Consider the following 11685-nt stretch of genomic DNA (forward strand, 5'->3'; position numbering starts at 1 on the left):
TAACTAAGTGAACAATCAAACACATAATTTTAATTTGTGATGATTACGGTATACTTGGGAGGAGGGAATCAAGAAAGCCTGTCTGAGGAAATGCCATTTACACAGAGAGATACAACATGGGTAAGGGTTAGCCACATCCAGGATGGGCCTGAGCATAATATGGAGAGATACGAGGAAGCCTTGAGGAGAAAGTGGTGTTGGGGAATGAGTGGGAGAGGAGGCTGGAGAGTTCATGTGATATCTGATAAACCAGAGTAAACATCTGCAACATCATCTTAAGTGCAATGGGAATACCCCCTTAAGAGATTCAAGAATGAAAATAAAGCGATCCAATTTGTATTTTAGAAAGATGGCTTTGTTCGCAGTGGGAAGAATGGATAGAAGGTGGGATGAGGGAGCGAGTGTGGAGAGACTTCCGGAAGTTTGTGCACTACCTCAGTGAGGGTTGATAGGGGTTTAAACAAGGCCTGCCATAGTGGAAATTGAGAGAAGTGGATAAGCTCTTTGCAGTTTGGTGATGGATTGTACAGGATGGCTGACGGATAGAGAGAGGTCAAGGATCTCTCCCAGTTTCTGGCTTGAGGCACTGGACTGAATGAGGCATCATTTACTAATCCAGATGACATGAAAAGAGGAGCAAGTTGGGGAACCCTTGGTTTGGGCCTTTCCTATTTGAAGAGTGAACGCTGCTGACCATCCAGACAGAAAAGAGACTTCAAAAGTAAGCTTTGAGTGACTTATTGATATGGACAGGAGACAGGGAAATACTGGGTAGAAGAGGGTGGTTCCCCAGCAAAGACCCCACCCTCAAGCCTGGATACCTGCAACCCTAAATGAGGACAGGCATTCTTGTTTTTGTTCCCAAAAAGTTGCCTTTTGGCCCACCACTCCCCCTAACCTGTACCCATGTAAACCCGAAACCCCAAGCTTCAGAGGCAGACTAGGAGATCAGGAGACACACAGATGAACGGCGGAATGGCGCAGCAGAGAAAGAGAGAAGAGAAGGAGCATCTGAAGGCTGAGAGGAGTCTGGCTGGGGAAAGTCGGAGAGGAGTTTGGCAACTCTATGGCCAAACTCCAGGGTAAGATCATCTTCCCACTCCCTCGCCACTTTCAGCTCCCCATCCATCCTGCTGAGAGCCACCTCTACCACTCAATAAAACCCCTGCATTCATCCTTCCAGTCTGTGTGTGATCCAATTCTTTTGGGATGACCAGGTACCAAGGGGCCAATGAGCTTGTTAACACTTAAACCATCTGTGGATGGCAGAGCTAAAAGAGCACTGTAACACTGGGGTCGCAGGCAGCCACCCCTAGACGCTGCTATGGGGTCGGAGCCCAAAAGTGCTCACCCCAACTCCTGCACCTGCCTGTCTGCATGCTCCCCCTCCTCTAAGGGGCTTGAGCTCGTGGAGGTCGAACAGAGAGTTGTACCCCTTGTCACATACCCTGACACGGGGGCCAGAGAACTCTCCCATCTCATTATCATTTCTTTGTTGAAGTGATCTGTTTATCATCGTTGTTATCATTGCCCCCACTGTCAAGAGGGTCAGCTTTAGTACTGCTATGTGTGAAGTGGAAGAAGAAAACAAGAAAGCTGTGGTATATGTACTTGCTTTTTGATATGGTTTGGATCTGTGTCCTCACCCAAATCTCATGTTCAATTGTAATCCCCAGTATTGGAAATGGGGCCTGGTAGGAGGTGATGGGATCATGGGGACAGAGTTCTCATGAATGGTTTAGCACCAGCCCCCTAGCGCTGTTCTCCGGATCCTGAGTGAGTGAGTTATTGTGAGATCTGGTTGTTTAAAAATGTGTAGCATCTCCTCCCAACACTTGGTCCTGCTCCTACCATGTAAGATGCCTGCTCCGGCTTTGCTGTCTATCATGAGTAAAAGCTTCCTGAGGCCTCCCCAGAAGCAGGTGCAGCACCATGCTTCCTGTACAGCCTGTGGAATCGTGAACCAATTAAATCTCTTTTCTTTATAAATTACCCAGTTTCAGGTATTTCTCTATAGTAGTGTGAGAAAGGACTAATATATTTTTGTTACAAAACCTGGAGTCTGTGGCCGCCAAACTGAAAAAAACAACAAGCAGCAACTCTTTATTTGTACATCACTTGCGGGACCAGTAAGCGCATTGTGGTTTATAGCCGTACATATGAGGAGAATCACAGAGAATTATAATTGGAAAGGATCTCATTACACTCATTAGGAAACCAAAGACCCAGAGATGAAGTGATTTGTCCAGGGTCACACAGCAAGCATGTAAGTGAACAAAAGCGGGGGTCAGCAGACAGGTCTCTGGTTCTTTCTTATGCCACCCTGCCCCTCAAGGGTTAAGACTTTCTCTGTTAGACACATACACCTTATTCATAAGGAGAGGATGCCAGGCTATTATTAAACCTGGGAATACACTTTCATTCAAACTCTGAGAAATGCAAGTGTCTAGACAATACGTTCTCCCCACCATTCTGCAATTCTCCAGGACAAGAACCACAACTTCCCTTAGCATAGCTTGGCATTTGGCTAGACCTGAAGTCATCCAGCTTCTGGCAACAGATCATTCTCCAGGCAGTGGGTATGGACAGATTGTTTTCTTCCTCAGCTCCAGTAGGATGTGCTCTTGCCTGTGGGAGCCTACCAATAACAAAGGAAGAGTTGATCACCTGCTATGCATCAGACCCTTTACCTACTGAGCTCTCCTAAGTTATCAAAAAGACTGGCTGGTCCTTTCCTTCTTCCTCATTCCTTTGAAAATTTTCTAATTGGAGTGGAACTAGAAATCATTATCCTGTACGAAAGAAGCATCTCTGCTTTAGAGCCATGGCAATGTCTGTTTCTTCTTCCTGATATGTGTAGAAACGTAAGACTAAATCAATTGTCCCACAACTTTGACTTATTAAGAGTGGAAACATGATTAAATTTTGCCACTACCAAGGTAAATCAAGAAAGATAAAAATGGTTTAAGTCTATTTATCCATCACACTCTTTTGAAATAAGGTTTTCTACAACCATTATTTGTGAAGGTTATGGATCTTCGATGTTAGATATCAACAGTCCTATTTCCCCAAATTCATTAATTTATTTTTGTCTCTTCAAGTAGTAAATACTACTGTTCATTCATTCATGATTCTTCTGAAAAATTTCATTTCTAGAATTATCACCCTCTCTTTCTTCTATTACAAGGACAGTAATATTTAATGGCAGTAGTTTTCCAAAGAAGGATACATTCTGTGCTATGATTTACAGAAAAGCATCTGATGGCATTTCACAGCAGAGATTGGCATTTATATAACAGAAAACAGTCATAACCGTTTTTAAATAAAAAACTTTGTAAAAACAATGGCACAGAGAGATAGTTAGGAGTCATCCCTGCAGTGTAGAATTCAATCACTGAGGACTGTCCGTAATTTAATCAAATTACTTAAATGCAATTCTTCCCACATTGTCCATGGGAAATTTAATATTTTTGTTTATACTTTTCTGCATTTTAAAGGTTTCTATAATGCAAATATGTTACCTTTATCAAGAGAAAAAAAGCAAAACCATTTTATAAAATGTATTCCACATTGGAAAGATCACCTCAAAATTTAGAGGATTATTGAGTAAAAGGTAGATGTTCCTTTGATATTAATCCCCAACAAAAACCATTTGGGACAAGATGCCTGCAAAAGCAGGGAGAGTCTGCCATATAAATCAAGCTTGTCCAACCTGCAGTCCAAGAGCCACATGCGGCCCAGGATGGCTTTGAATACTGCTCAACACTAATTTGTAAACTTTCTTAAAACATTATGAGATTTTTTTTGTGATTTTTTTAAAGTTCATCAGCTATCATTAGTGTTAGTGTATTTTATATGTGGCTCAAGACAATTCTTCTTCCAATGTGGTTCAAGGAAGTCAAAAGATCGGACACCCCTGAAAACCACAGGAAGAGTTTAAGAGTTGGAAATACTCTTGATGAGGCTGCCCTTACTGTAAAAAACATGTTTATTCTTTGATGTTGGAGAATAACAGTGATTTACCATTTATATATCAAGATATACCAAAATGACACTGCTTTGAGTTATTTCTCCAGAAAAGGCTAGGCTGGTGCTGGCCCAGAACATAGGCATTAAATTGGAAGATGCCTATCTGGGATTAGGTGTCCAGTTTCTTACTATAAAATACCATCAGTTAACTATTCTAATTAGGTTTATAGTCCTTAGCCTTGACCTCATTAGCAGACAGTGGCCCTAACTGCTCACTAGCATGCAAGAACATAGTTAACATAAGGTGCAAAGATTAATGAAGAAAAAGGACAATTTAACACTGTAAGAGACCTTTCCCAACCAGTCAATGGGCAAGGGATGGCCATTGCTTTCTGGAAATTGTAAGCAGATGAATTATTAAGAACAACTCTCTAAATAAGCAAACAGAAGCATTTTTTTTTCTGCTTTTCATGCTGCTTATCTGGCCTTGGCAAGCTGTTCACTGATGAGAAAACATTTCTTTAACAACAAAGATTTTAGGAGGTTCCATTATTTTCATGGCCATCTTGATAGCCTTTAACAGGCTGAAACACAAACATAGAAAGTTGGTGCTTTCATCATCTCTCCCCGCTAGGCACGCATAACTTTTTCTTTTTCTTTTTCTTTTTTTTGTAGGGAACTAAATTTGGCTTCCTGATGCTAATTGAGGAAAGAAGGCTGGGAATGAAAATGTCTAATTTTTTTTCCCAGTTGCATTGAGGCAGAAACACCTTTTCCTACCTTCAGTTGTTTTCATTGTTTCCTCCCCTTTTATTCCTTCCATTTGGAGTTGTAGTTCCCCATGCTTTTCCTGCAGAGACCCACACATACGCATGTGCCAGCCACTCCCCGGGTGCAGAGGCAGGATAGGTTGCAGGCAGGTAACACTCCTCCACAACTTTGCGAGGCCTTCACCCACTTCTCTCCTACTCTGAGAGCACACGGGACTGTGTGGGAGTGAGGTGACCTTAGGCAAGGATAATCTCACATCCACTCCAATTTACATGGAAAGTGCTCCATTTGCAAACTTCAGAACTTAATTACTTATAACAAATTACTTGTGGCAAACTCTACAACTGACTGGGGCGGTATGTGACAGTGCTGTGCTTGGGAATGAGAACTGTAATATAGTCCCATTTTCATGACAGCGGGTGGGACAGGGTCTATAGAATTTTGCCACAGTGGGTCCCAAGACCATCCAACCACAGGATTTCATATTCAAAGCAGAAGTGTCTTTGGCAGCGGTGAGTCAGTGTTTAGTCTGTATAAGAGAAAGATCTTAATTCTTTAAGATCTGATGCAAATTAAAAGAATCACCACGTACAGAAATACTGAAACAATCCAGATAAGAATGACATATATTAATACTGAAAAGCTACATTGATCAAGGCACTTACCCTTTTGGTAACTCAGTTTCCTCTTCTTTAAACTGTCAAGGGTAATAGTACCTACCTCATAGGATTGTTAATATCTGTGAAGTACTGTGAATGTTACTCGCTGTACAGTAAGTTCTCCGTAAAGGTTAACTCCATTATTATTACTTTCATTACACTGACATGGCCATTTTTGTGGCTAAACTGAAGATGAAAAACATTGCTAGTGTTCCTAATTTTACTAGTTCTAAACTCACCCTAATTATAACATAATAATAAAAGAAAGATGGATATATGGGCATCCTTTAGCCAGTTCAATTTATTGTTGAGTCAGAATGAGATACAGATAAATAGAAAATTCGCCTTTAAAATTATTTCTAGTGGAAGTGTAAATCGACACAAACCTTCTAAAGGGTGTTAAGAGCCTTAAAATACAAATACCCCATGCACCAGCAATTCCTTAACTGTGAATTTATCTTATGGGCACAATCAGAGATGTGTGAAAAGATACATGTGTAAGATTCTTCATCAAACTTATTTATAATACTGAAAAAACGGAACAGCCTTAATGTTTAACAATAAGCTACCATTTAAATAAAGCACGTACAGTCATGTGGTAGAACGCTGCACAGACATTAAAAACCATGTTGTAGAAGACTATATATTGACATGGACAAATGTTCACAATATATAACCCAGTGAAAATAGCAGGTTGCAAAGGAGTGTATCATAACAATCCTATTTGAATGTAAGTGTAACAGTTGGACTGAAGTAGATACATGCAAATTTTTTTTAATGAAGCTTGCTATATTCTCAAAACTTCTTTGAACCTTAAAATCTACCCAGAGCATATGTCTTATTCTTTGCCCTATTTTTGTTTAAATGTTAGTCTAGTCCACTGATTTTTGTAATCTATTCTTGTTGTTAAAGTCTCAAGCTTTCTCTGTTGACAATTCTGTCAAAATTCAGTATCATTAGCTGTCCTTACTCATAGGTACAAGCTTTCTCTCCCTGAACTAACACTGTCTCTCTCAGCTTCACCGACTCCAACTCCAGCGGGGAGGAGAGAGAAATCCTCTTCCTGTGCCTGGGAGCAGCAGCCTCAGTAGTCGGAAGTCCTGTGTCCTGATCTGGTGGCATTTTATTCCGTGGCATCTGCTATCTTGCTGTAGCTGTATGCATGGTTTCCTGAGGCCATGTTCAGCTACATGCCAGCTCCTTCATGGGACTCTTTTGCCCTAGAGGGGCAGCTGTGTGTCCTTTCGGCCCCCACTCAAGTTGCTGTACACCTGTGACCTCTCTACAAAGCTCTGTGCTTCCAGTAGACATCAGGGTCCTCTTCTGTGCCTTCTGAAAGTCGCAGAGAACAGGGGAAGGTATGTCCACTTCCTCCTTCCTCCTTCCTCTTCCAGGCACACTAAAGGATCTCTTCAAGCCACAGTGGCACACATTATGCCATCAAGCCTTCTACCTTCCGAAATTGCATGGAGCAGGAACCTTCACCCTCAAAGAGACACATGTCAAACAGTTCCCTTACTTTCTGGGGATGTGGTGGGAGGAGTAGCATGGCATGGCATGGTGGAAGGACCATGGAGCAGAGAAAGACAGTTTGTCATCCCTGAAGGATCCCAGAGAGCCATTCTCAGAATTCCTTCAAGTACTCCCTCTATTTTTTTTAACAAATCAACTATATTAAATTGTATTACATAAGATGAAATGCACCATTATAAATGCACAGTTGATGAGCATTAACAAATACATACACTTATGTAAGCACCACAATCAAGATAGGGAACATTTTTATCTGTCCACAAAGTCCCCTCTTACCCTTGTTAGAGAGGCTCTCCTGTCCTATGCACCATTGGTCTTCTTTCTGTCCCTTGAAATATAGTGCACACTTGCTAGCATTGCATGTAAGTAGTATAACACAGCATGTACATTCTTGCATGTGGCTAAGCATGATGTCGCTGAGATTTTTTTTTTTTTTAATACGTTAAGTTCTAGGGTATATGTGCATAACGTGCAGGTTTGTTACATATGTATACTTGTGCCATGTTGGTGTGCTGCACCCATCAACTCGTCAGCACCCATCAATTCATCATTTATATCAGGTATAACTCCCAATGCAATCCTTCCCCCCTCCCCCCCTACCCCCTCCCCATGATAGGCCCCGATGTGTGATGTTTCCCTTCCCGAGTCCAAGTGATGTCATTGTTCAGTTCCCACCTATGAGTGAGAACATGCGGTGTTTGGTTTTCTGTTCTTGTGATAGTTTGCTAAGAATGATGGTTTCCAGCTGCATCCATGTCCCTACAAAGTATGCAAACTCATCCTTTTTTATGGCTGCATAATATTCCATGGTGTATATGTGCCACATTTTCTTAATCCAGTCTGTCACAGATGGACATTTGGGTTGATTCCAAGACTTTGCTATTGTGAATAGTGCTGCAATAAACATACGTGTGCATGTGTCTTTATAGCAGCATGATTTATAATCCTTTGGGTATATACCCAGTAGTGGGATGGCTGGGTCATATGGTGCATCTAGATCTAGATCCTTGAGGAATTGCCATACTGTTTTCCATAATGGTTGAACTAGTTTACAATCCCACCAACAGTGTAAAAGTGTTCCTATTTCTCCACATCCTCTCCAGCACCTGTTGTTTCCTGACTTTTGAATGATTGCCATTCTAACTGGTGTGAGATGGTATCTCATTGTGGTTTTGATTTGCATTTCTCTGATGGCGAGTGATGATGAGCATTTTTTCATGTGTCTGTTGGCTGTATGAATGTCTTCTTTTGAGAAATGTCTGTTCATATCCTTTGCCCACTTTTGGATGGGGTTGTTTGTTTTTTTCTTTTATATTTGTTTGAGTTCTTTGTAGATTCTGGATATTAGCCCTTTGTCAGATGAATAGATTGCAAAAATTTTCTCCCATTCTGTAGGTTGCCTGTTCACTCTGATGGTAGTTTCTTTTGCTGTGCAGAAGCTCTTTAGTTTAATCATATCCCATTTGTCAATTTTGGCTTTTGCTGCCGTTGCTTTTGGTGTTTTAGACATGAAGTCCTTGCCCATGCCTATGCCCTGAATGGTACTACCTAGGTTTTCTTCTAGGGTTTTTATGGTATTAGGTCTAACATTTAAGTCTCTAATCCATCTTGAATTAATTTTCATATAAGGAGTAAGGAAAGGATCCAGTTTCAGCTTTCTACTCATGGCTAGCCAATTTTCCCAGCATCATTTATTAAATAGGGAGTCCTTTCCCCATTTCTTGTTTCTCTCAGGTTTGTCAAAGATCAGATGGCTGTAGATGTGTGGTATTATTTCTGAGGACTCTGTTCTGTTCCATTGGTCTATATCTCTGTTTTGGTACCAGTACCATGCTGTTTTGGTTACTGTAGCCTTGTAGTATAGTTTGAAGTCAGGTAGCGTGATGCCTCCAGCTTTGTTCTTTTGACTTAGGATTGTCTTGGCAATGCGGGCTCTTTTTTGGTTCCATATGAACTTTAAAGCAGTTTTTTCCAATTCTGTGAAGAAACTCATTGGTAGCTTGATGGGGATGGCATTGAATCTATAAATAACCTTGGGCAGTATGGCCATTTTCACGATATTGATTCTTCCTATCCATGAGCATGGTATGTTCTTCCATTTGTTAGTGTCCTCTTTTATTTCACTGAGCAGTGGTTTGTAGTTCTCCTTGAAGAGGTCCTTTACATCCCTTGTAAGTTGGATTCCTAGGTATTTTATTCTCTTTGAAGCAATTGTGAATGGAAGTTCATTCATGATTTGGCTCTCTGTTTGTCTGTTACTGGTGTATAAGAATGCTTGTGATTTTTGCACATTAATTTTGTATCCTGAGACTTTGCTGAAGTTGCTTATCAGCTTAAGGAGATTCTGGGCTGAGACAATGGGGTTTTCTAAATATACAATCATGTCATCTGCAAACAGGGACAATTTGACTTCTTCTTTTCCTAACTGAACTGGATACCCTTTATTTCTTTCTCTTGCCTGATTGCCCTAGCCAGAACTTCCAACACTATGTTGAATAGGAGTGGTGAGAGAGGGCATCCCTGTCTTGTGCCAGTTTTCAAAGGGAATTTTTCCAGTTTTTGCCCATTCAATATGATATTGGCTGTGGGCTTGTCATAAATAGCTCTTATTATTTTGAGGTACGTTCCATCAATACCGAATTTATTGAGCGTTTTTAGCATGAAGTGCTGTTGAATTTTGTCAAAAGCCTTTTCCGCATCTATTAGTCGCTGAGATTTTATCATGATGTTGCTGTACTTTGTTACCTTTCACTGTTAAGTTGGTTCCCATTATATGGATAATGTGTTTATCCATTCACTGACTGATGGATATTTGGGTTGTTTTTCTGAAGAGGGGACGGTTATTACAGAGAAAGCTGCTATAAACATCTATGTACAAGTCTTTATTTATGTGGATTTGTGCTTTAATTTCTCTTGGGTAAATACCTAAGATTGGAGTGACTGGGTCATATGATACTATATATATAACTTTATGAAACTGCCAAACTGTTTTCCAAAGTAGTTAATTGTACTATTTTTATCCCTACCTGAAATGTATAAAAATTCCAGTTCCTCCACATCCTTGCCAACACTTGTTTTTGTCAGTCTTTATAATTTTAGTCTAGTGGGTGTATAGTATATCCCATTATGGTTTTAATTTCATTTTCCTGATAACTAATGATGTCGAGCATTCTTTAAGGTGCTTATTAGTCATTTGTATGTCTTTGTTGGTGGGGCATCTGTTCAAATCTGTTGTTCATTTTTTTAAAATAAACTTTTTATTTTAGAAGAGTTTTTGATCTACAGAAAAGTTGCAAAGATTGTTCAAAGAGTTCCCATATACCACACACCCAGTTTCTTCTACTGTTAACATCTTACATTAGTATGGTACATTTGTCACAATGAACAAGTCAATATTGGCATATTATTATTAAAGTTCAAAGTATATTCTGTGTCTTCCTTTCCTTTCTTACCTAGTGTCATTCCCCACCTCTCCCACGATTGCATCCAGGATAGTACATTAAAAATGGTTGCTATATCTTTTTAGGCTCCTTTAGACATCCATTTCTTGGACTTTCTTTGCTTTTGATGACTTTGATAGTTTTGAGAAGTACTGGCTAGGCATTTTATAGAATGTCCCTCAATTGGAGTTTGTGATAGCTTTAATGTGAACGTTTTGAGAAGTACTGGCTAGGCATTTTATAGAATGTCCCTCAGTTGGAGTTTGTGATAGCTTTAATGTGACTCTACTGGGGTTGTGGGTTTTGTGGAGGAAGACCACAGAAATAAAGTGCCCTTCTCCTCCATCATATCAAGGGTACATGCTATCAGCATGACTCATCACTATTGATGTTAACCTTCATTACACGGCTAAGGCTGTGTTTGTCAGGCTTCTCCATTCTAAAGTTACTCTTGGGTTTTCCTTTCCCATACCATACTCTTTGGAAGGAAGTCGCTATGTAGCGCCCACACTTACATGATGGAGAGTAATACTCCACCTTCTCAAAATGGAATGTATGAATAAATTATTTGTAATACTTCTGTATATAGGTTGGTCTATTTGACTAGATTTTTAAAATCCAATCATTTTTTACATCCTATGGAGAGTATGCACTCAGTATTTATTTTCCACTTTGGATTATAAACCAATATTTCATTATTGATTTTGTTGCTCACATTGTTTCAGCTTTGGCCATTGGGAGATTCTTTACTTAGTCCCTGTATCCATCTGACATATCCCCATCATTGCGTTTTCTTGAGCCCTTCCTCACATTCTGAAACTACAAGATAAGCCAACCTCATCTAATATATCCCTTGCCCCAGCTCTGGGACCAGCCATTTGTCTCAGGAGCCACAGTTCTTTCATTGGAGAACATTATAAGAAACATACAAATAGGTTTTGAATGTGATTATTTTTACTGGGGTATCTGTTATCTACTTGTAAATTGGATTATCTTTTCATGGTGGAATTATAAGGGGTGTTTTGGGTTTTGTTTTGTTTTTAGTTCTATACATATTCTATATCTGATATGTGTGTTGCAAATATTTTCTCCCAGCCCATGCCTAGTGGAGGGAGGAGGGAGGGCGGAAGGGAGAGAGATGGAAGTATGAGTATAAAGAATTGTTTTGGTTACTTAGATGAGGCTAATCAGGACATCATGGAAATATTTTTAAAATGTTCTTTACATTGAATTCCCAGTGCTCAGACTATAATTGTGGGTGTTGTTTTGCCTCAAGGTCCACTAGTCTCAAAGGAGGAAAGTGTCCCCAGGGT

General features: G+C 40.1%; 1 protein-coding gene across 1 annotated transcript in view; it reads right to left on the minus strand.

Moving 5' to 3' along the window:
* Positions 1-2640, minus strand: part of LOC113225249 — a 5006-nt gene extending 2366 nt beyond the window's left edge. Inside the window, exon 1 of the mRNA XM_026456811.1 lies at positions 2469-2640. Coding sequence (XP_026312596.1) covers positions 2469-2543 — 75 coding nt within the window. The 5' untranslated portion in view covers positions 2544-2640. The remainder of the gene's footprint in view (positions 1-2468) is intronic.
* Positions 2641-11685: the final 9045 nt, after the last annotated feature.

The sequence above is a fragment of the Piliocolobus tephrosceles genome, unplaced genomic scaffold, assembly GCF_002776525.5.
Source record: "Piliocolobus tephrosceles isolate RC106 unplaced genomic scaffold, ASM277652v3 unscaffolded_20, whole genome shotgun sequence".
Taxonomy (NCBI): domain Eukaryota; kingdom Metazoa; phylum Chordata; class Mammalia; order Primates; family Cercopithecidae; genus Piliocolobus; species Piliocolobus tephrosceles.